Here is a 25,845-nt window from a genome sequence, read left to right as displayed (position 1 = left end):
GAAGTGACAGAGCTGTGTAACCCATACATTCATCTATTCTTGCATGCAATGATTACTCTTGCATGCACAATACTCTCAATACCCCCAACTTTATTCTTGAGATTGATTTACATTTGTTTAGGTCAGTATAATGTAAATCAGACAAATGTACCTTTTTCTTGTGTATTTTCAAGGCAATATAGTATATTCACAGTGTTGGCTCAAGTCGGACTTTGATGAATATCAAAGACTAAAAGTCAGTGTTGACAAGATGATAGCGCAATTTTGAGTGTTGACACCATAAGTGACTGTACAAGTTACCATTGCAGTAGCCTCGATCTCCAGGCTTTTATTGTTTAGTTTTGCTAAAAAATAAAAGCATTGCAGTAGCTGGATATGGAAAAAATCAGTTAGTCTGAAACTAAGCAGTTTTCTTCGTCAGTCTGTTCTTGATGCACTAGAATGGAAAACAGGCTAGTTGGAAAGATGATTCTTCAGGCTTCAATGTTCTGCACACTTTTCTGTATTGTGTTGAAAGCAAGCTTGAACCACTTGAACCCTATATACTGTACATCAGGGTCCCCCAGGGACCCTATACAAGGTCTGTCTGCTCCTTTAATCTGATAGAATACACTCATCATTTGTCGGGGCACCGGCTGGGTTAAGATAGGATCATGAAAAAGAATATAATCCACACACTCACACGTTGCAACGCTGGGGTTCTTCAAGTGGTTAATGATAACAGGACCCTAGGCTCAAAACCTCATTAATAGTTATTGGAGCACGTACAGTATGTGTGTGGGTTGGTTCTATTATTTTTCTTGACCAGGATCATACTCTTTCAGAGTTACCGTACAACTCAGCACTGGCCCAGTTTGAACCTAGTTACCTTACAACTCAGCACTGGCCCAGTTTGAACCTATGGGGAGATTGAAAGTGGAACAGTGTTGAAGAATATGAGACCTGGATAGTCAGATCGCTCTTGAAATCTGTTCATTGCGATCTGCAAACCACAAGCTAGAATGAAGACACTTTCTTACCATTTAGATAATTGAGCCTGCCTGCTTGCTCAGGGGATAAATTGAATCTTGACCATTAGGTCAAAATTTGTATAAGTTATATATTGTATTAACATACTACCGTACAGATTGGACAAAATTACAATTTATTCATATTTTGTATTTCATAGTGCTGCTTTAAGGCATCTACAGTATTTTGATTATACAATTCAATTCAAGGGGGCTTTATTGGCATGAGAAAACATACGTTTAGGGCCTTCGTCCTACTCTTCCCGCCCAAACACTCAGGTGTATACATAGAAGTATAGAAGTATGTGCAATGACCAATATCACCCTCTCCGTCCGGCTTCCCTCCCCCAAACACGGGCCAATTGTGTTCGCATTGTCGCCAACAAAGCCGGATGCACCACGGTAGATTCGAACCCACAACCCCTGTGGTGTTGGGCTACACCACTTTACCACTGCACCACCTGAGTGCTTATTTTTCATTCTTATATATATATATATATATATATATATATATATATATATATATATATACTATGTACCCATTCTAAAAAAAAAAAACATTTGACAGTCTTTATGATAAAGCCTTCATAGAAATTAAAATGCAAATTTGCATCAAAGCACTCCTTAATCCACAAGTTACTGCTTGAGTGTGACCTTGTGTCACCAGGCTTGTGTACTTGTGCATGAGTATGATATAGCTGGATGTCTAGGGTCTCATAGTTGATGAATAATTGATAAATGATTCTCCAGAGTGTCTGGTCTCACTGTCTCAGCACATGTCTAACCCCAAACATCACTGTTTGGGCTTTCTGTCTGGCAATGGAACTGATGTCTCTTTGAATGTGTAGGCACAACATTCTGTCCACTGTCAGAGGTGAATTAGCGCGCACGCGTGCGTGTGTGTGTGTGTGTCTGACCTTGTGCTACACTAATTTAAGTAAATATATGTACTTAAATCACATGCACTTTATCATGACCTGTGAGTCCACTTACTTTGCTGAGTTTGACTGACCAAAGGTGAATAGCGATGAGCATTGAATATAGATGGGAAGGTATAACAATATTAAGGAATGCAAAAAACAGATTGCATACATTTATATTGACATTCAATTTAAAAGATGACAGACTTTTTGGTCTGGGGATTTTCTCAGCCAAGGCAGCCGAACATAATTTTCAACGGCAAGAACGTATATTTCTTCTGTCTTGTCTGCCAGTGCTCCCATTATTTTTAAATTATGACAAAAGTCGAGGTACTTGTGTGGTTCCCTTGGGAGAAATGGTCTTTCTTAAAGCTCAGCAGAGTTTGTGCCCTTTTTATTTTATCAGTTTCAAACTCACCTTCGTTGATTATTTGGGTCTCCATTCCTGCAGTGTTTGGCTTTAAGGCTTTTAATCCTTTCCCATCATCTTTGTCCTCCAAAGGCACTCTCACCTTGATTACCTGTGTTCCCCATACAATGGAAAGGGCTGTAGCCTGGAGGAGCAATGGGAAGCTAATTTCCTGGCCCACAGAATGTCGGGGAGGTCACTAGGGTGTTGTGTTGCTGAGGATACTTCTGACAGCCCATGCCATATGTACAATTATTTAACATGACCTTTAGCTGAGAATACATTTTTTTCAACCTAATGTTTGCTTTCGTTAATTGCATCCTACTCTAGCACAATCAATAGCTTTAATCGGATTATGGTGTCAACCACAATAGGGTTTTTGACACGTGTGTAAATATCGGGTCAGGGATATACTGACCATCTCCTGACCCTCTCCTGTCATCTAGAGCACAACCTCTTATTAATGGCTGCCCCACCTCACTGTTTTGAATATGGTTTAGGTATCTACCTCTGAGCCATCGCTCACCTCCAGACAATGGTACCATTTTATCAGCACAGTGGGGTGGCTGATGCAAGGTTGACCTTGATGAGCTTATATATTATTTGTGATGATCTGGCTGCTCTTGGCCTTAAAAGGAAAACCACTTAATTTAAAGCCCCTTCTTATTCATGTTGGGTTGTGCAATCTACTCACAAGGGAGCATGAAAAAAACTAAAAAACTAATGGCATTGATTATTCTTTATTCTTCTTGATAATACTGCAAATAAGATCTTCATGTGTGAAAGGGAGACAACTTTTGTGATTTCCTTATTTATACAGAAATGTGCTTTATTTTATATTGTCATTATACTGTACTGTAGGTCAGACTTAGCACTAGGCTTTAACATGTTAATAAGGTAGCAGTGGTTTAGGAATACCAAGATTAGCCCTGGTGAGCAGAATATATATTTAATCAATTCCTTAGTGCACCTCTATTTCTGGCTTACATTTAAGAAAAAAGTAGCTTGTCAATGTCAGTCTAGTCTGTAAAATGCAATTACATGAATTATGCACCCCTATTAAACAACGTTATTTCTCAACCTGGACATTTCAGTCAGAGCTATACAGTTCACTACAATATATCACAAATGTGTTCCTGTTTTGGGATTCCACTGTGCAATCTCTAATACCTTTTTTTTTTTAATTTATCCCACGATTTTGTAATCGGCTCCTGAGCACTTTTTTTAATGTATTTTTCAATGTTATTATGTTATTTTCAAAAGGCAGACAATTAATGTCAACAAGGTCCAATGACCTTGTTGACATTTGTGAAACCACACAGTGCAACCCTCAGTGATTAGCACCCATCAGGGGATCGATTATACTGGAGATAAATATTCTGTGACTACTTAAAAAAGGTATAAGAAAATTGAAAAATTGCTGGCACATTTTCTTTTTGCAAAAAATATATGGCTTGAGTTAAGTATTTACATATTGCATTGCGAAGCACAATTGGGACAAGTCTGTGTAGGTAGATAAGGCCCTTTTCATTGAATGTGTCTCTCTGATACTTATCTTGATAAAGCCCTGTGCTGCTGCTGTTTCTCCTCTTTATGATGACAGAAATGCTGAAGGCAGACACTCACTTCTCAACCATTTTAAACAATTCTGCTACTAGACCACAAATTAAGTTGTGGGCTGATGTGAACGTGGGGGGTTGAAGGGGCTGCATGCATATTCAATTCAATTTGACAAGATTAAGGTTCATATCCTTTTGAAGCTGTCGGGGTTCGGTCTGTGGAGGGTGATTGGCAGGGGGTTGGGTACAAATCATCTCCGCCACACTGTCTCCCTTCTATCTATTTTTTTCTGCTGACATTGCATTATATGGAATAATTTGGTGACCCCTTGTACTCTCCGTTTTTTGTCTCTTAAAAGGCCAGATGTCCTCTGCATGTATGACACCTTATTAAGCCCCATGATGTTTGGGTAAATAGGATATGTGCAGGCTATGAGATGATGAGGCAGACAGCTTGCAGGGCTAATGTGGATTTTAATTACTGCGCTGGAGGGCCAATGACAGAAAGGCATTGTTAGGGTGAGTCTGACACAGCCTACAGGCCTATAATGGGTACAGGTTTTACAGCGTGAGTTGTGACATTTAATATTACTAGGTAGAGTAAAGTAGAGTAAAGTAGAGGAGATGGTCAGGCGCTACCATGCTACCTTTGTGCAACTCATCCACACAATTGTATTTTTTAACAACCTCATCCAGATGATATAAGGAGAAGAAATGGCAGGAGTGTTAGATGCTGGAGGGCATAAAGGAGGTGTTTTTGGTATACTATGCAACCAGCCATGATGAATGCAGGATGGGATTGAGGAGACACTTAGGAGTGCTCTGGTTCATGACTTATATATGAGTGCATGGGGAGAGCAGCTTTTATTATGGTGTCCGGAGCCTACAGTAAGCTTTCTGTTGCGCTTTCTACAGTATTTGTTTCCACATCCATGTTTTGTTCTAAGGATTCGTCTCTGCTTTGTCTTGGACCGCTATAGATCTGACCTCCCATGTTCATCCTTTATGGAACTTAAACAGTGTAATGGGCATATTACCAAATTTGAATCTAATGACATTTGACTCAGTTGTATTGTAACGCAGACAGACATACTGTATGCAGTGCATCAACATGAGATGTGTAATTGTGATGTACTGTATCATGATATGATGATATGTGCATAAACAGAGGTGTGAAACATAGCTATAGGTAGTGGAGAAAAGTCTCCAAAAAGCCTGGATGAATGTGGGAGATGAGGTATAGTAGATGTAAATAGATGAATTCCGTGATCTTTATGACCGTCAAAGGGGCGGACGCGGTGCACCATTCCAGCACTAGTTCAGGAAACCTCATAAGAAACACACTGATTAAACATGGTTTAATGGACACAGGGAGGCATTGATTTTTCTTAACGCCTCACTGGTGTCATAATAGCATTTAGTATCCGCTTTAGTGGAGGGCAGCTATTCCCCGTCTATTGAAATTATTTATTTATTCATTTATTTTTTGAATAATAAATAAATAATGTGTGTGTGTGTAGGGGGTGTATCCAATGCGTTTTTGAAGGATGGTACTCCTTTTACTGCCAGGAGCAGACGGTGCCCGGGTTAATTATAGGATGTTTCCAGATGCAGCAGATTGCCTCGTTCATTGTAGTCCATTAAGCCTTGTTGCCAAGTGAGACTGTGTCTGAGACTGCTGTCTCGCCAAATTCCCCAATGCTTTTTTTTTTTTTTTTTTTACCAAAAAATCACCTGAAATGCACAGAACGCCACAGCTACCCTCAGGAAGGAGTATTTCTTGATTTGTTATTTCAAATGCACTCACATTGATAATGTCTGGATGAATGGTGGTATTCAGAATTTTGAGTAGTTTGCTACCAAAATGACATTTTTAATTCTCTATCATTTACTCACCCCGTAATGGCTTGAATACAAGGATATTTTTGTATCCGAAAACTTAAGAAATGTGTAAATTCTGAAATGTTCACATTCATCATTGATATTGAGTGACTACAGTTCATTGTCCTAATAGTTCTGTTTTGTCATTTCCCTTTTTCCTATAAAGTTTTATTTCTTCATCTCCCCCATTACTCCACAACAATTCTTGTTTTGGGCTTCCTCTACTTTGTGGCAATAAATTACCTACAATGCAAATCTCAGCTGGATACAAAACAGAAGCTGACCTAGATAATTTGAAAGAACAAAGAGTAATTTAGCCTACTCTTGTCGCAGATTTCAGTCTTGTCATTTTCACCATATTGCTGCAGATTTTATGTAAGTGAAGTTTTGACCGTACTATCATCCTCAGCCCCCCAACACCCCTGTAGCAGTGTAATTTAGGTGTAATTGGATCAATGTCAATTGGAAGAAGTACAAAAGCGTTTATCGCCATTACTTTGTCAAAACAGTCCAGTTTACTTCATACTAAAAACTAAATGTACTTGTAAATGTTGGTATTATTCATAGTTTGGGGGTTATGGTCTATCTATTATCTGTCAAAATCACTTATTTTCCACTACAACTATATATGCCTGCCTATATTTCATCCCACTCAACATCTTTACGTTGAGTTTATTGTCCTTCAGTAGTGGCCCTTTAAGTTTTAACCACTTAAACCCTCTATACTTAGGATAATGGACCTGAGCTGCAACTGTACTTGGTACACTCTTTTTTCACTCTACACCAAAATGTAATCTCTTTGCCAGAAATAGCCAATCTACAAGCTCACAACGCGTTGCGAGCTTGTAGATCAGATATTTTTGCAAATGTAGGGATGCTGGTTAAGTGGTTAAGTGATCGGTGGATGTGTGAACATGTTTTACATGCAGGCTTTAATGTTAAATCCATTTACAATTTTGCGTTGTAACACTCTTAGAGGTTCAGACTCAGAGCGATTCAGCTGATCCTAATGGAAAGGGAAAAATATTAGAGACTGAGACAATGAAAAGCTGACCTAGATCTCATAAATGTTTCTCACAGTACTGAGCATCCCACGCACCAACACAATGCCCAGGCGAGAGCAGAGCATTGATCACCAACCATGGTTGTTGACTTCTTTTTTTATTTATTTTATCGATAAGGCTTTTCTGAGCCTGTATTGACAGGTACATTGGAGAAAGACAGGAAACATGGAGAGAGATGATAGGGGAGTGACATGTAGCAAATGGTCCAGACGAATGGGAGTCGAACCAGGCACTCGCTGTCAGGCATTAGAGCCCATGTGGTATGCGTGCTATACACTTATACCTACAGTATACACACTCAGGTCAACCCATGTTGTTTACTTCTTAAGCACGTGGCAAGTTTCAGCTTCAGTCAACCAAGTTTCATAATGGTCTATTTTTTGTCAGATTAATGTATGACTGAGACAAGCGAGAGAGAGAGCAAACAATAGAGGGGCTAGTATTGGGTCAAATAGGCTCATATATTCAACTAGGGGCCCACAATATTCTGGCAGTATAATAAGGGCGTCATATCTGCCCTTCTAACGTAGCCGGCCCTCTGTGAAAGCACACTAGTATAAGAGAGTGGAAGTGACTGAATTCTAAACAATGTCTGGCCTTGAGTAGACCAGCCTTTAGAGGTGAGTGGCAGGCATGACCATAGCTTGTGTCTGGAATTTAGAAACTCAGTTACAGCTCATGCGTAATTGAAGGCCACTACTACAGTAACAATTAGAAGGCGTGGAGGGACACTCAAAGATCATTAGAATGAGAATGGTGGCTGGAAGTGGCTGAGTTCACCCTGGGTGTCCTGCTGCTTAGGTGATTCATTGGGCTTTAGTGTAGTAGTCCGAGAGCCAGGGCATTGAGAGCAGCTGACTCCTGTAACCACGATGGCAAAACAGACTTCAATTATACCATGCTTTAACATCCCATCCTGACTGCCAGCGAGCAAGTGATCTGGCTATAAATCGTGCAACAAACTGTCCTGATATGTAACGCAGGCCATGGCTTTGCGACATAGCCTGGACCAATCAAATTAACTGATGAATAACTAATGAGAGAGTAAAGGAATGTCTCCACTTCATAAAGCTATTGTACAACGTGGCGTACGCACACACAAACAAACACAAACAAACACACTCTCCTTCAGATATTAACACACTAGCTATGCAGACAGGTGTCACAGGTCTCCCTTAACCCATTCAATCCGGGAAAGCATATGTGTCATTTTTGAGCGGTGCAACCGCTCCTATAAGAGGGTTTAGGACCCATCCGTGGTGAAAGTTTTTCTTTCCGTCGTGAAAATGTGTCTTTTGCTGTGACGCCATGCTGTGGAAAACACGCCCATAGGCTAAAAAATTGTCACACCCAGCAGGACGTGCTGTGATTGGCTAGCGAGACACATGATGAAATTAACTTCAAACTTCGCAGACGCGCTGTTCGCAGGACATGCTGTGATTGGCTAATTTCATCATGCAATTATTTCATCATGCATGATGAAATTAATAACTCCTAAATAGCACCGCTCACTTCACACTGGGTGTGATTTTTTTATTTTAGCTGATTAGCTGATATGTATAGCAACTTAAGTGGCTTTGAACTATACTGAAATAGGCTACAAATATGAAGTAACAAGGGTCTCACCGTGAACAATCCTCAAATATAAATATGAAGTGTTTGTGAGGTAAAGAAGCTACTGTATTGTCCATCCACTATACACTAAAATAAAGACACAGCGAGCAAATATTTGATGGTCGGACGTCACCGCTGCACAACTCACTGTCACTCGTGGTACGCGAGGACAGTCTAATTGAGACATGTCTTTTAATTACCTTTTCTCTCGTGTCGCTGTATGTCAGGATGGGGTGTAATCCTTCACCGGCCTTACAGTCGTTTAATCATGACTTCAAGGGATAACACTAAACTTGCTAAAGCATCATGAAGGTAGAGTAATCAAAAATATTGATTGATTGTCATCTTTATTTAAAAAAATCACCCTGTGTGAAGGAAGCGGTGCCTTTGGGGCGGGGCTTAACTCATTTCAGTTCGTCCCTATTGGTGGTCTGAGTCCACTTACCAAATTTGTACTTGGTAGCATGCTGCAAACTGGAATGATGGCTGTTTAAAGCCCAGCCAATGGGCAGACAGAGGGGGCGGGGCTTAACTAATTACAGTTCGTCCCTATTGGTGGTTTTAGTCCATGTACAAAATTTGTACTCCGTAGCATGCTGCGAACTTGAGTTATGGCTGTTTAAAGGCCAGCCAATGGGAAAACAGAGGGGGTGGGGCTTCAGCAATTCATGCTCGTCCCTATTTGTGGTCTAAGTCCACATACCAAATTTGGACTTGGTGGCATGCTGCAAACTGGAGTTATAGCTGTTTAAAATCCTGTGCTCATACGGGCGGACGGACATAACATACGCTGGGGGTCCCTGGACCCCTCTTTGATAACCAGTGGCACGTGTGGCCAATGAGAGGAGAGATGGCATAGGCAATCTCCAAGTCCGTGTGTGTGTGTGTGTGTGTGCGTGTGTTTGTATGTGTTGCTTCTTTGCCGTGCTCATCCCGTGCTCAAACAAACGGACGGACGGACACGCAGAGTCAAACGTAGAACGGTTGGCACCGCTAAAAATCATACATTTGTATATATCTGCCAAAAGGATAAAACAATAAAAGCCCAAGAGCTTATTTCCATTGTGGTCCTTGGAGTGTAAGTGTGTGTGTGTGTAAAGCCAAGTACACACCAAGCTGATGTTGGGCCGCCAATAAGCGTCTGTGGACGAAAATCAAGAATGTCTGGTGGGTACATGGCTGTGTGTGATAATGAGGTGTCAATCGACCCTGAAGCACCATCGGCATCACCTGTCAATAACAGTGGGTAGAGAGCGAGAGGTGGCGGAGAGGGGATAGAACCCTCTGGTAGGCTGTTTAGCCATGTTCAGCCAGACAGTAACATTCTCAGTATATCTGAAAAAGCACATGTTTCAGAGTGTTCAGTAACTGTGGTGGAGACCCCAGTACTGTCTCTCCAGCTCTTTATTAAACAGAAAATGCATTTTCAGGTTAGGATACAGATTAAACAAGTGCATTTGGAAGTGATAACTGCTCAAGAAATGAGCAGACAAAATTGGAACTGGAACACTATACATATTAAGCTGATAAATGGGTACTCTCTCCTGATTGGCTGAAATTTTGTTACCTACCTGAAAGTATATTTTCTGTTTATCAAAGAGCTGGAGAGACGGGGAAACTCCTGTTACTGAACAAACGCTCTATAGCAATGATTATTATCAGAATATAGTGCTTTAACCTTTTAACAAAAAAAATATCACTTGCCTTAGCCTACCTTACCCTACCTTACCCTTTTTAAAGTAGCATGTTCCCATTTTTATATATTTGCATTTTGACAAGGATACAAAAATTATGATTATTCATATTATTATTATTACTAGTCCATACCTGTGGGGGGTATGCTCACATGATCTGGCAACCCGGAAGCCAGCGAACACAAAAACGCTAATAAACAGCTGACGGTTGTGGAAAGCCAAAAATGGGCTTCGCTGTTCCGTGCACATGGTAATGGTCAATGGCTGTGTGCAAATTCAGATCAATTTCTTCAGCCACTGAGGAGAACTGGGCAAAAGAGATGTTGGCCTCACCACGATTTTGGCCTCACCACCCTCACAGAGCTTTGTCGAATTATAGGTGGATTACCGTGGTTCTGTCATGGTATATTTTGTTCCAGGGACCCCCAGAAGCAAAGAGTTTAGTTAAAAACGTTGGCTTTAAAAATATATATATAATATTCAAAGATTTGCAAAAATGGCAGATCTTTGTGCCGCAAGCTTGTATATCTGCTATTTTTGAATAGACAAAGCATAAAATATGGCTAAAATTATAAATGACACAGACGCTTTCACGGTCTTAATGGGTTAATTAACTAGTAAGGTTTTATGAATATACAAACTGGTCTTTACTGCTGTTTCCAGATCCGGAATTTGACGCAAATGCTTGTAATGTGATGATGTGAAGTATCATAATCAGAACGCTTGTGCTATAATTTACAGTGAGCCATAACATATCTTATCTTAATGTGTGTATCAGCTCAGGTTCATTGTTCATTGTTGCTCAGGGGGAACACAGGGATGACCCCGCTCAGGGGTTGTTCAAATGATTATTTGCATGCTGACTCACTGCCTGCATTGATGAGAGATGCACTTTAAAGAAGCATCTTTTTTGCTTACAGTAACATCAAGCAGCCAGTCGTAGTGCTTTCAGGCCATGCTTTGTAACACTAATTTAGGTTGCAAGGGACGTTCCTTAGAGAATTCATCCATTTTGGGAAACTGCGGTGGGTCTGTCCGTCACTCACAGATTAAGGCAGCATTATGTCTTGAGTTGACAGGGGAAGCACTGTCATCTCAAAATAACCCACCAATCTATTTGGATAAAATATGTAAATGTATATTGTTATACAGTACATGAGCATTTCAGCATTTATGGTCCAGATTTGTTTAGGCTACTTTTGCCTACACATTTCTTCCCCCTTGCTTTAGTCTGTTAAAATATTGTGTTACTTTAGGATTTCTTGGGCCCTCTGGTCTAGTATGTACCCTACCATCCGTCCGTTCAGAGAGGCTCTCTGGTCATTCATTACCAACACAATAGTCTTGCAGAAGGAGCCTCAGCTGCAGAGCAAGTCAACAGCTGGTCATTAGTGTTGACTTTAGGTATCATAAAAGAAATACCTCCAGGGACCCCCCATATACCAAATCATCAACCGTCATCATGGCAACACAAGCATTCCTAGATCTAATGTAGTGAAATCCTCAGTATTAATTTAACTTATCAACAAATGAGAAATTCAGCTTTCTTTTTATTATCATTATCATAATTATCAATGTGATACAACTTCAACACTGTTTTAGTTGGTATTTTATTGTGATGGAAAGGCATCTCAAGAGCATTGAGAAATCTTATAGAAAATGAGATTTCACTGGAGTTTCACACAATGACATAATATAGAAATCCTGTATACTGTTCGCTGTCTGTGCTTGTGCGCAAAAACAATCGCGGTAACATTCACTCTCATTTCCCACTTCTCCTTACGATATGTGTCTCCAGTTACTGGACAGAGGTCCATTCAGACATGTACTGTAGTCAGTCTGACTACAGATCAGCTGAGAGAGCATCTGCTTTCTCAACAGTTACCAATTTCACATGAGCAAATCTCTGCCTCTGGGCAAAGTCAGTGTTGGTGACTGTTGAATAATTGCCACACCAAGGACACCCACCCCAAACACCCCCCCCCCCCCCGCTCTCACCTCCAGCTTATCTTTTTACCCTCTCTGTCCATCTGTTCTCTCCGCCATGAATGCACTCTGCCAGGTCTGGTGCCCAGCCATTCTCACTCACCCTTCTGGGTCCATTTAGCGCATCCCAAATACACCAGGGTGATAAACATTTCCATCCAGAAGACCAAGAGATTCAACATTCTCAGATATCTTTTAACCAAGTTCCTTCCACATGGACAGTAACGTCCTGGTGTGAGGTGTTGTCTGTTGTTCAGCCTAGTGGTTGCCTCCATATCAGTCTGTTTAATGTATAGTGTGCATTGAACGTCACTCTGAAAGCACACACAAATAACACACTTGTTTTAGGAGCCATAATAAATAGAGTGGGACTGAAATCAAGTCAGTACATTCCTAAAACTCCTAAATGCATTTTAAGGTCTGCGAAACATCATGACAACTGGTTGAATTCAAGAATTGGTTTAGGAGGGCATTTTGGGTGAAGATAATTACACAGCTTCTTTTTGCTGCTGCCCGATGTGTGTAATCACTGTCTTTACTGTGTATCTCTCAATGCACTTTTCTTTTCGTGCAATGCCGTCAGAGCAGAGACTTCTCCCCCTGGCTCCTAAGTGCTGAGTTAGTGAAGGATGAGAGGTATTCATTGGTGGGCTGTTTAAGCAATCTTAATGAAAAGGCTATTCAGTTGCCTGTCATCTGTCACTCAACATTAGAAAGTGAAACTGTGACTGACAACTGAGCAGAGAATGGCTCTTTTAGTGGGTTGGAGACACTACATTTTAGCAGCAAAGCACAAACGGTATGAACAGTTGCAGCACTTCATTCCATTCGCTCCTAGCCAAAAAGACTCACTAATGTATGTGTGTTTATTTTTCTCCTGCTTGTTTCCCAGAATGGTACTGACTACGGGTTCCTGGTGCATCAGAACTCTGAGCTCCTACGAGACCTCAGTGAGCTCGAGAGAACCTGTGCCACTCTGAGGGAGGAGAATGGCCTGCTGGTAAGACTCCAAAATGTAGAACAAGTCTGTGTCCTGGGCTCCAAAGTAGGCCAGATATGTGCGAAAATGGAAATAGATACCTGCAAAATACGTAGATGATGGCCCAAATGCTGAAATGTACCCTGTAGGGATGGGCGGTATCCATGTTTTCATACCGCCAAGCAGTTCCCAAATTTGACCGGAGTATACAGCATTACCGGCTAAGTGAGGGGGGTTGGAGGGAGCCATCTTTACTACACCTCAGTTCATAACATTTTACACAATATTTAAGATATTTCCTTTCACAAAATGTTGGCCATAGCACTAAATTGATGAATACCATTGCAACATGTTGTCTAACAATAAGTACAGTATACAGAAATTCACTTGTATTGACATTACCCTCACCGGGTTTTCCTTGCAAAAATCCTACATTTAATATAATCAGGAAGAACCATGTTGTACTTGAACTGTTAAAGTCACCATTAATATAATTTGGTCTGTCCATTTAAATGCCATTGAAAGGTGAATATGATTCTTTTCCTCCATCAAGTGTCGCTAATAATGTTGACCCGCGACTTTGGACAGTTGTATTTCTGTTGGTATTTTTATGTGTCTTGTTGATCTGTGCTGTAAACCAGTGGTTCCCAAATGTTTTAGCTCAAGACCCAAAAGAGAAATTAGACGTTTGCCTGGGACCCAAGCTAGTGAAAATAGCAGATCTACAAGCTCACAACACGTCGCTTCGCACCGCGTAGTGAGCTTGTAGATCTGCTATTTTCACTACCTCTTAAACTTTTAAAAAAATGTATTTATGGAAATGATTAGATGTTTTCATTTTATTCTGAATTGTTTTTAATTGATGAAAAGTTGTGGGTTTTTTGTCTGAAGATGGGGTGTTGTGATTTACAGTGATCCCCCCCCCCCCCTAAAACATAATCATAAGGTATTATGGTTATACTAGGAGGAAGATTTTTTTTCAAAAACGTGTACAGAAAGTGTTTTTCTGTGGACACGCCTCCAGTTCATTAAGTATACCTGGTTCTCACCTTAGCACCTCCTCCACCACCTTAGCACCACCCACCTGTCCTAGTCCCTCCTCCTCCTCATGCCCACACCTGTTGTGTTATGATAATGAGGGGGAGGGTATATTTTTACTGTGTCACTAAAGCGCTGTTTTTCTATTAGCACGTTTGCCCCTCAAGGTTTCAGCCTCCAGGAAGAAACTCAAAATAGTCAGAGAAGACATAAAACACCATAAAAACACCACCAGGGGGCTTAATGAAGTTCTATCAACCTCATAGACACATGAAAAACAGAAAAAGTGCAAAACCATTGCACCACCTCTTTAAACTTTAAAAAACATCTTTTGAAATAATATATAGTTCTTTTTAATGTAGGAAAAGGGGATATTTACTTTCGACCCATAAAAATTGGTCCACGACCCAAACATGGGTCCTGACCCACTGGGAAACAGTGCTGTAAACCCACCACATTAGAGATGATACAACAGTAGGAATACTATACTGCCTCCCCCTGGCCAGCCGGGGCGCCTGATGGAGGGGAATGGAACTGGTTGGAATAACATGTTCCTTCCACGCGCTATGTCGAACCAGGAAAACTCTCCCCTGTCAGGTGACAAGAAGGTCAGTTGGCTCTCATGCATTGAAGGAGGCATGAGCTCGGCCCTGGCCTCCCTAGGTTGGCAGAGGGAAGGTAGTGCCCAGGGTTACATAGACAATTGGCACTGGGTGTAAAAAATGGGGTCACAAAATCATGGAGAAAAAAAAATCAACAGTAGTAATCCAGACCTGGTGCTAATGTATACCTAAGGCACGGAGAGCTTTTTGGAATCCCTTTCTTGTGTGTTTGTACTATCTGGGAGTCTCTTTATTTAGGTTTAACTGTGTTGAGGTAAGGCTAATGCATACGCGTTGCATGTGAAAAATGACATACCATATACGTGCTGAATCAGTTGAAAAAACGTAATTCTTGTCCGCCGATGGATGGGGTCATACGACCAAGTATAAAGCCTTTAGCTGTTGCTGCAGGCCCTGACAGATGTTGCTGTTTGTCTCCTGTGTGTGCAGCGCAAGAGCAGCGCTCCAGAGACTGAGGAGAAGGTCAGGCGGTTAAGGAGGAAGAACACGGAGCTGGCTGTCCTTGCCAAGAGACTGGAAGAGAGGGCTCGCAAACTGCAGGAGGCCAACCTGAAAGTGGTATGCTGTGCATACTGTAGTGTACACAATGCCTTGGACTTGGGAACGCAGCTACGTTACTGCTTTGCACAGCATGCTTGTCATCCCATCGGGCCAAATGATGGGAAGGACTCATTAAGAAGCACCAGTGTCCAAATCACCATAATGTCTAGTAATGAGCCGAGTGGAATAGTTCATCAGCAAATGATGAATGGGAGTCATTGTTTAAAAGAAAAAAATGCAATTAGCCCTTTGAACAGTGTGGGTAATCACTAAGACTGGTTATGAGAACACAAAAGATTTAACTTTGGTATAGTTTTCAGCAGGGGAAATGCTATTCAAGCGCTTCCATGAGGTTTGTTAACAGGTTAGCCGGTTAGTTATGTGATGTTACATATGATAATATTGTACAAATTCAATACATGCAGTATGTCATGTCTTTGTCATTGCACTTTATCCCAGGAGATGCCACTTGGAATGCTACCATACATTAGTTATAATTATTTAACATAGTCCTTGTTACATCAGACACTTATAGAGATGCACCGTAAATACTTAAAACAACCTGCAAGTGCCATAGTCTTTTTGGGCAACTGTACACACACCTATCTCTATCCTAGCCACCCAGGCCTTTGGTCTGTTTTTATATGCCACAACACCTGTTCACCACAGAGAGAGAGAGAGAGAGAGAGACACACACAGAGAAACCCTTCTAACTACCCCCTCCCCTTTGCTTTTCTCCACCTGCTGCTCAATGATGGACAGAGGCAGAAAAGCTGTACCAAAAAGAAAGACCTCAATTATTAACCACTACCATTTCTTAAACTCACAGTTCACTCACTTGCTTTGGAATTCATACACCAGGGAAGGTGCTGACCTACAATAATAAATAATATCACTAATCATCATGACCTTTGACTGCCTCTCATGGGTGTATGTATCAAGCTATTATTTTCATTTCATAACCTAACCCTATAATGTAATCTCTGCTGACACATAAGTCCTGCGTGCTCTGCTGCGCAGGTCAACTCCCCATCGTTGATGAGGCCAGGGTCAGTGGAGCAATACAAGAGGGCCTTTGCTCGCCAGCGAGCCCGTGACCTAGCCCAGCACGCCGATACACTGCTGTACAAGGACAAGGAGATCGCTGCCCTGCAGCAGGAATGCAGAGAGCTGGAGGCACGGCTTGGCACCACAAAGGTACCAACAATATCATTGCAACCTCATGCTTGTATGTATAGTCCGTCACATGGAAGTGTCAGGGCCGAAAATAGCAGTCTACAAAAAAAAAATCTACAACCTCGCAACATGTCACAATGTGACCACGGACTATAATTGTAAAATTGTAAATTGAGATAATCTCAACTTTGACGCTTTTGCACAGAACGTCAAGCCAATCGGAGTGAGCTGTGCTCTGAAGTATGCGTGGAGTGGGCATCTACACTTGACTACTGTACAGAAGTAGTGAATATTGATATTGTTTTAAACTAGTATCAGTACTATAGCAGTTGTAAAAGATTGAGCAACCTATTTATTGTCTAAAATGAATAAATAGTTTACAATCAAGCTGCCAGAGACTTGCATGAAGCGTCTGTACTTCTCCTCCCTACCGCTGAGCTTCACCATCCGGAGCTCTCGCTGGGCGTGGGTTAGGCACACACTCGACACCACTTGAGATGAACAGTATGGAAGTAGGCGTGGAGTAGGCATACAAGTGACACCACAGAAAAGACTATATGGAAGTAGCGAATACATTTTGATTGCAAAGTTTTAAACTTGCAGCTGTAGATGTGAAATTGATCAAGATTGATGGAACTAGCTACATGGCCTATTTATTGCCTAAAGTTAATAGGTTGTTTAGCTGGAATATTTAAAAACGTTATAAATATTCGCTACTTCCATACAGTCTGTTTCTTCACCTCGGTAGCAGCAGACACATGTTGACACATGGTGATAAACTGTCACTCATAACTTCGGTAATGCTCAATTTATTGCATTTTGCAAAAACATTCGCTTGACACTGCTGGTGTGAATTCAGCATAAGCCTGTATTAAAATTAGCATCATTGCTAATGTCTACATGACAGTGAGGTGCAGGCTGCCTCTCTGTTTTTACCAGCAGGGCTGTGTGACCCAAGAGCTGATTTCCCTGAACACCTGTCAGGTTTATTACTGAGAGGTGCTACAGACTTACAGTACAGTAGCTGTGCACTGAGCAGATGGGAGTGTTTGTGTTGTTTAACGCTTAATGTAACGTGTTATTATGTCAACACTAGACAACGTTCAGAGGCAGATTGTTGTGACTTCCATTACTACAATAAAGCTGATCCAATCATGGAAATGCTATTTTCGGTAACACATGACCCAGATTAATTTAGATCTACAGTAGGTGATTTACAGAATACAACATTCAACATTTTAATACAAAATATAAATATACTGGTACTGCCAATTTCAGACCACTGCACACAGACTGGGATCATTGTGCCTAGTGTTTCTAGTATCTGGTGCTGTGACAACTCCAAACTAACATTTAACAACTGAAAGACAACTACTACATGCACATGCAGGACTTTTTTATATATTGCAGAACATAATTTCAGTAGACAGCAGACAAACCCCATATTTAATGAGGAACTACTATATAATGTTACTATTAATTTAGCGGTAAATAAAGCAGCAAATTGATGGAGGTGTTACTTTCTTACTGGCTCTGTGGCTCTATAGGGCTCCCCCGTCCCATCTGCTAAGCAGCAATTTGAGAAGTTTCTGAGAGAGTCCCAGAGGGAAGTGTTGCGACTTCAGAGGCAGCTGTCGGTCACCTCATCCCATGAGCAGCACAACAGAAGCCCTGGGGTCCCTGGGGGGACAGAGAAGGCTGCGGACATCAAGATGGAAGAGGGAGGAGAGAAAGTACAGGTACCTGGCTCTATCCAGCTCTACTCTGACCCCTGTTGGTGATCAAGTTCAAGTCATTTGGTCGTGTCCCTTCATGCACACCAAAATTACGAGCAGAGATGAGTCTGCTAAATTCCTTAATTGTAGATTATTCTGTTGCAAACAAAATCTCTAAACAGCTGAATTCACATTCCTTGATATGAGAAATGTTTTATTCTAAAATGACTGTAGTGTATTAAGGTAGCTCTCCACCGCACCAAAGTTGTTGGCAGTAAGTGTTGGAAAGCGTCTGTTGGCGAAAATCTGCTGTTGAATGAGCGGTGGGTACACTGTCGCGTCGGGTCGCAAGTTGTAGGGAAGCGTCGAAAACTGACCGTCGGATAGCAGCGGGCTTGTTGCGATAGGCTATTTTTAGCACCATAGTAGCCGTCTGTCGGTGTCGGCTCTCGGGTGCATTCAGCAACTTTTGTTCACACCTTCCAACCGACTGATCTCCCGACTTCAGTCGACTACCAGTCTGTAGTAATCTGTAGTAGTTTAGTGGAGAGCTGACTTTATGGCTTTAGTGTCCAGGTTCAAACAGTAGAGTTACGAAAATAGTGAACATGAAGCGTGATGACATGGCACACCTTGTTTGAGTTTATGTCTGTAAACAGGGCAAACTGATGGACTAGATCATGTATGTTAACCAAAGGGGTGGATGGTCTTAGTACTACAGTTGGGATTACGTTTTGTCAGTTAATGTGGAATTTGCTCTGCTGGGATTTTTGTCTTTAAAAAAGACAAAGCTTAGCTTGTTTACACTGGCATGGATGCCGTTTTGCAGTGTTATATAATGGCTTGCAGTTAGAGCTGATACTAATCTGCCACAAGCCTTAATGAGATGATTCCCTGTCTTGAACTTGGGCCTGATCAAGATAAACAAGTCACATACTCTGGTATTTAATTCTGGTCCTCTACATCTAATTCTTAGAAGTAGTTTCAGTTTTCTCCACTGTAGGTATGGAGTGATGACTTTACGGTCAGTGATCAAATATTTCACAAATATGAACAATTTAGTAAATGCAGCCGACTGTTGGTTTTATTTGTGTTAGGTAAACCTCAAAGAACATCTGCAACAAGGGAAAGTGGCTTCTCTGCAATTCACTGAAATTCATTTTAGAATGAATTCAGTTGCATCAATTCAGTTACTAATAGGTTTCAATGTTCGTCATTTTAAAGTGCATATCTTATTTCGGAGCACCTTAAGTTTTTGTGTGAAACGTATTACTCCTTTTGAAGCTTAAATGAGAATGCTTGTTCGGGTAATCTGTTGTTTGCAGGACACACACATAGGCAAACACAAACCAACTGTGACTCGCACACACCCAGAAAGGGGCCATGCTCTAATCCCCTCTAACAACAGAATGGTACAGTCCAGTAATCCGCTCTCTGTTGCTGTGGCAGCGGGGAGAGGGTTTTGGGTGGTAGGTAAGACTCTAACCGCAACAGAGACTTTTATAGCTCGCCCTGCACTGGATAACTAGGGGCCAAAGGAAGCCTTGACATTGCCACAGATCACAGAAGAAGGGGTAGGTCATCATTTATGCACCTCTGTTTCTACATTTGGATGTCAGTGGTCCTGTGTAGGCTATTTGTTTAATCTTGTACAGTATGTGTCTGCTTAAATGTCAGACTGAACCAGCGCAGGGTTGCTACTACTGTACATTCTGGTGATACAGTATAAGAAACAGTGCAATGGGAAATGCAGAGTACAGGAGAATTGGCTAAATGCATTGGTTTTATGTTTGGGGTAGATGTGTCATAAATGACAGAATTATTTCTGAAGAGATTATATGCATGTTCACGTCCTGCACGCCATGGGTCAGTCCATTGCTATACTGTAGCAAGGTGCAATATGAATAACAGCTAAATATGCGTATTTCTTTGCAAGTTGTTGCTGTTATTTTTCAATTCTCATTTCAATAAATGCTGGCAAGTCCAATTCCAGCCTACAATGGAGTGCCATTTACTTGCAAATTAAAGGGACATGACATGAACAAGGCCTAGTCAAGGAAAGCATGACAAAACCCTTTGATCAAAGCGTTTGATTGACGGATATCGATATGCTCTATATTAAAAAGAAAATCAACGGCCAGGCCAATCCATTAAGGTGCTTTTAAAAGAAGTGATCCAGTTACCCGTTTCAGTAGTCTGCAGGGATTACACCAATGTGCTTATGGCATTCAGGGCCTGCTGAATGGGATCTGACCCTGCTTTAGTATGCACAGGCCCAGGCTGTACTTGATCCTTTAGCAAGCATGGACCACACTGATGTGAAGTATACACAATATTACTGCAAAGTGTGAAGGGTGTGCAAGCGGACATGACCCATGTTGTTAACCTGTGAGCAAGGGCCATGTCTTATAAAATGATGTGCATGCTCTGCTGTCTTGTGAACAGATGAAGGCAGATTTTAAATGTAGCATCTTGACATTGCCTCAGTAGAAGAGCAAGGCTGTAGCCTTAGCAAGCCAGTTGTTATACAATATGTGTGCAATCTTTGATAAACCTTATAATAGACCGATGAGCTCATTCCTCACATGCTTACTAAACATGTATGCTTACTTGCAATCTCCAATTCACATAGATTACTGGACTGAGTGTTAGTTTTGACACGATTAACTCTTCGGTTATAAGCAGACATGCAGAAATATATTTGATCTATTCAAATGAACACGTATTATGTTATACAGTATGTATTTAACCAACAGATTTTATATCAGAAGTCATTGGCAGTTCCAGAATTAAACACTGGCTAGAAATATGTTACAAGCTTAAACAGTAGTGAACAGTATTGTCACTGTTGATTGGCACACCTAAATCTAACCCACCCATTATTAATGTTATCAGATGCTACAATCTCATTGTTTACATCACAGTGTACAGTACTATAAGCCCAGCCTTATGCAGACTGCTATGTTTCTACCCTTCTTTACATTTTTACCTGAACAGAAAAGTTCACCCTCAAATTCACCTTAGGGGTTCATGCCCGGCCGGAGCCTTCCTCAGCATAATGGGTCGTGCCCCTTTTAAAGGGCAAGACCACTTAAGTAGAAGTTTGGGCTGTGTAGTTACCTTGCCATGATGTAACAACAAAGGTGGGCAAGAAATTAAAAAAAAATTCTGCCATTTACTAGAAATTGATAATTTGAAATATGCTCCTCATTGACTTAAACTGTACAGAGAAGATGCTCAGGAGGAGCTCTTTTAGCCCTGATTCTGACAGTATGGAACATCACCAAACCCAGTTCTGTTTTTCTTTTAGAGAGAAATGTCAACTTTGTATTGATTTTGCTATTTTTATTAGGACGTGGACTGGATCCGAGGATCTGGATCCGGATCTTCAAATAGTAAAATCAACAGGAAGTTGACATTTTTATATAAAAAAAACAGTACTGGGTTTGGTGATGTTCTATACTGTCAGAATCAGCTTTGTTTGTGTCCGTTTACGGGCTAAAAGAGCCAGCATCAGAGTGGTCTTGCCATAGAATGTAAGTCAACGAGGAACATATTTTGAATTATTAATTTCTAGTCAATGGAGAAATGATTTTAGGTGTTTTGCCCACAATTGGAGTTACATCATGGCAAGGTAACTACACAACCCAAATCTCTACCACTGTGGTCTTGCCCTTTAACCTGTCTTTTCCGTATTAGTAAAGACACCTTTTCTGCAGTAAGACTCAAGATGTTTAATTAGCTTAGGACTTTGCGCTTTATTTTTGTTTCTTTTTTCTTTTTTTCAGTTTGTGTGTATGTGTGTACACTACACCAGTGGTTCTCAACCTTTTCGGGCCGTGACCCCCAAAATAATCATGTTTGAACTGGGGATCCCCCACCCTGACAAGCACTTGGAAATGGAATGTTGGAGTTGAGGCATTACAATTAGTTTCACTCGGTTTCACAGATAAAAATTTGCGAGGCGTTATGAGCTTGTAGATCAGCTATTTTCAAAATGTTGCTTCTTTGTTATATTATTTGACAATTTGGACAATGTTTGACAAGTAGTATTGTATATAAAGGTCTTAAATTGTCACTGTCATCTGGGGACCGCCTTAAAATGGTATGGGGGTCCTGACCCACAGGTTGAGAACCACTGCACTACACTACAGTTATATATAGTGTCTGTGTGTTCATATGTCACTATTTAAAATATGTGGGCCTATTTCCTGGATGTAACAGCTGTGTAACAGCCATTACTTATTTTCTGGCTGTACAGTAACCACTATCACATTCAGAGTCCTGTATGGACAGTAATGAGAGTATTTATGTTTACTATTGTATTCTACCATTTAATTAGAATAATTTCCTCCCACGATTTTGAATCAGAAGATCTCACGATCAAGATCAAGAGTACTTTAAATAATGACTGATTTTTTTTTCCTTAAATGTCAAACCTAGGCCTGTCACAATTATTATATGATTGCAATTATTTGAGATAGTTGTAGTTATTTAGCATATTTAATTTTCTAAAATAGCAGATCTACAAGCTCCCAATGCTTATATGTTCCTATTTTCAATGCCAAAAACACAAATGGTTAATCGTTAAATTATTTGTACGACAATTAATTGTCAACTCAAACCTCAAAACACCACAACAGTAATCTTGGAATTATTAATGAAAAGTAACACTAAGCATAGGTCAACTTAAACTCTGATACTGTATGCTCAATCTGGTGATAAGTTGAAGTATGACTATTTTGATAATGGGGCTAATTAAAATACATGACAGTAGTATTGTAAAATATACAAACCAAATTTTTATTATAATTTAAGGAATACTTCCCCCATTTTCAACTTTCTTCCTTGGTCCTCACTAATGGTCATACTATACCATGGCATAATACTACTAATAATAATAATACATTTGATTTGTATTGCACTTTTCATTCAAACAACATAATGATAAACATATAGGGGCTGTGGTCCAGGGCTGTGGCAGTTCAGACTCAGAACCTGCCTACCAATGACCTCATTAGTGGGTATTCCAAGCTAATGGAAACTACAGCCTTTCACAATCTGGAAAGTTAGAATGCTGAAATAGAAGCCACTGTTTTCATACTGTAGGCACATTTCAGTCCACCTGTGAGACACAGACCTCTGACTAGTGTGTAGACAGAAATGACACTATCCCATAGTGAGTATTACTGAGACCCATACACGTACTGTATATGAAGATGATGTAGAAAAAAGGCAAAATCTTCCTTATGCAATGTTATCGTATGAAATGGTTGCTTGTTGAATTTAAGTGAGTATAGTATGCTGTGTCTTCCACTGTTCCATGAGTGCCAGCATCCACTGAACTTTGTTCTGAGCACCTTCATATATGGTATATTCTAATGGTGATTTATTGAAAAAGTGATGTTGATCTTTGGTAGAAACTTGTGTTGTATAGCTAAGGCCTTTTTTATTTGTATTTTGTATTTATACTTTATTTAATCAGGGTAATACCCCCTTTGCCTAGAAGGCAGCCTACATATCGTTTCACATTAAAACCATTAAAACAAATAAAAACAAGAATACAAAAATAAAATACAAATAACACTATTTGCACACCAATTTATACACCAATATAAATATTGAAAACTAGAAACAGGTTAAAAACATGAGCACTTATTGGCAAACAGGCTTCCAATTTGTTCATTAAAATGATCAATTCCAATTAGAGAATCTTATTGTAGTAGAATGTGGCTTCTTATTGTCAGAGATGACTGACCTGATAATTCATACAAAAACAGTGATATGTGATGAATTAATTGTTTGTTACAAATCATAAAGCAGCACGATATAGTGTGTCTCATGTATGAAGTTGTGATTCTGGGGCATTCATGTATAAAATATCACCATAATCCAATACACGGTAGGCAAAAAAAGTAGCTGCCAAACAACAACAACAACAAAAAAAAACAGCATGATACAGTATAGCATATGTCTGAATATTGCCCGGGTTTCCCAAAGAGATGCTGCGTAGGGATCCTTACGGAGGATCTCACGTGCGGTTTCCCAAACACCGCACGTAGGAGCCTCTCTCCACACAGGCTGCGCAGTACCTTAGCAAGCACGTAAGAGACAGGTTTTTCTAAAGGGATTTCAGGTCGTGCGTAGCCTACGCAGCTTGCGTAAGAGCCTCCTACACAGCTGGGACCCGTCCAAACCTACGCTCTACCCTCATTAGTAGCAGCTGGTTGTGCGTTACCTGCTGTCCTACGCAGCAGTTTGTTACGAGCGCCTGGGGCGTAGCGAAATAGATCGATAAAAAGACCACACTCACACACACACACATATATGTAATTCATTTTTAATATTTTTTATGATTAAAAAAATGTTTGCTCTATGCATGAACCCGGCGTTTACAAATTGTACTCTCACACGGATGATCCAATCATCTGATAAAAACATGCTCTAAAGGTAGCTAGATGATGCTGAGCCAAATGTTTCTTTGATAGCGAAGTTTTATAGTTAAAGGTTATGATGAAAGTCCCCACTCCCCTCACTGACAGCTGTTGCGCTGGCCATGTTTACGTAAGGCACAACCAGCTGCTACTAATGAAGATAGTTCGTAGCGGGGTTGCTACTGCGCAGCTGCGTGGAGGCTCTTACGCAGCTTCCTAGGCTACGCACGACCTGAAATCGCTTTGGGAAACCCGGCCATTGTCAATCCTCATATGTTGCTCCTGTACTCTGTGAGAGAGGAACTGGAAGTATTGATTCCATTCACTCTCATTGTATAACGAAAACCAAAGCTCTCAAACACTCTCACACTTTGAATACACTAATGAAAGCCAACAAATCAGATTCTGTCCCACTCCCAACATACAGTATAGAAAAAAACTATTCCTCGTACAACACCAGCTGGCATCATTGTCGCTCATTACACTTCGACAATGTTGGTGACATATCGATTTTTGCTGTGCTAAAGTACTTTGTTAAGTGTGGTAAAACATAAAATTACGCATATTGGCAGAATCCGTTTCATTGACATTTGTTTTAATCTACTTCTGGTTTCTTGCTTTTAGAGCAGGGAAACAAATGACCGAAAATATTCAGACAACAACATTCCCATCGGTGTTGGCCAATGTGTGTTTAATTTCCTTACATTAACCGTGTTGCACAAATCTTTAAGATAATAGCCTTAGTATAATGCTGTCAGTAAGTATCCTTTTGTTCAACATAACATTGTGTCCTTAGTCCTTATGTAATATTGTCCCTCTGTTATTATCTCTGATAACCATGACCCTGAACAAACACTCACATTACCTCTTCAAAGACATATTGCCTGTTAATTATACAGTAACCATAATGTGGTCATGCACACGCACCCTTTTTATCGTTAACTTTAGTGTAGTTTGATAGAACGTGTGTCCACGTATTGGTACTGATCAGTAAATAATTGATCATAAGGGTGTCAAAATAAGGGTTTAGCTCAGTGAAGAGGGGTGGCGTGTTACAAGTAGCTGAGGTGATCACTAGAGATGGGCATTTCCATTTTCCAGTATTGACATTAAATTGTTATAGAGTACTCACAAAACTGAATTATAGAGTGCTTACAAAACAGTAACGTAGGCCTAAGAATAAGGTCTGAAATGAACACCCAAGTG

At 40.6% G+C, this 25,845-nt stretch overlaps 1 protein-coding gene across 3 annotated transcripts in view; it reads left to right on the top strand.

Moving 5' to 3' along the window:
• Window positions 1-25,845, top strand: part of tspoap1 (TSPO associated protein 1) — a 72,989-nt gene that overhangs the window by 7,744 nt on the left and 39,400 nt on the right. For all 3 annotated transcript variants that reach the window (XM_084073243.1, XM_084073242.1, XM_084073241.1), the window contains exons 2-5: window positions 13,027-13,134; window positions 15,204-15,332; window positions 16,335-16,511; window positions 18,038-18,229. In XM_084073243.1, coding sequence (XP_083929369.1) covers window positions 13,027-13,134; window positions 15,204-15,332; window positions 16,335-16,511; window positions 18,038-18,229 — 606 coding nt within the window. The remainder of the gene's footprint in view (window positions 1-13,026; window positions 13,135-15,203; window positions 15,333-16,334; window positions 16,512-18,037; window positions 18,230-25,845) is intronic.

Source organism: Gymnoscopelus microlampas (assembly GCF_963454915.1).
Source record: "Gymnoscopelus microlampas genome assembly, chromosome: 12".
In the NCBI taxonomy this organism is placed as follows: domain Eukaryota; kingdom Metazoa; phylum Chordata; class Actinopteri; order Myctophiformes; family Myctophidae; genus Gymnoscopelus; species Gymnoscopelus microlampas.
This window is presented reverse-complemented; position numbering and strand designations above follow the sequence as displayed.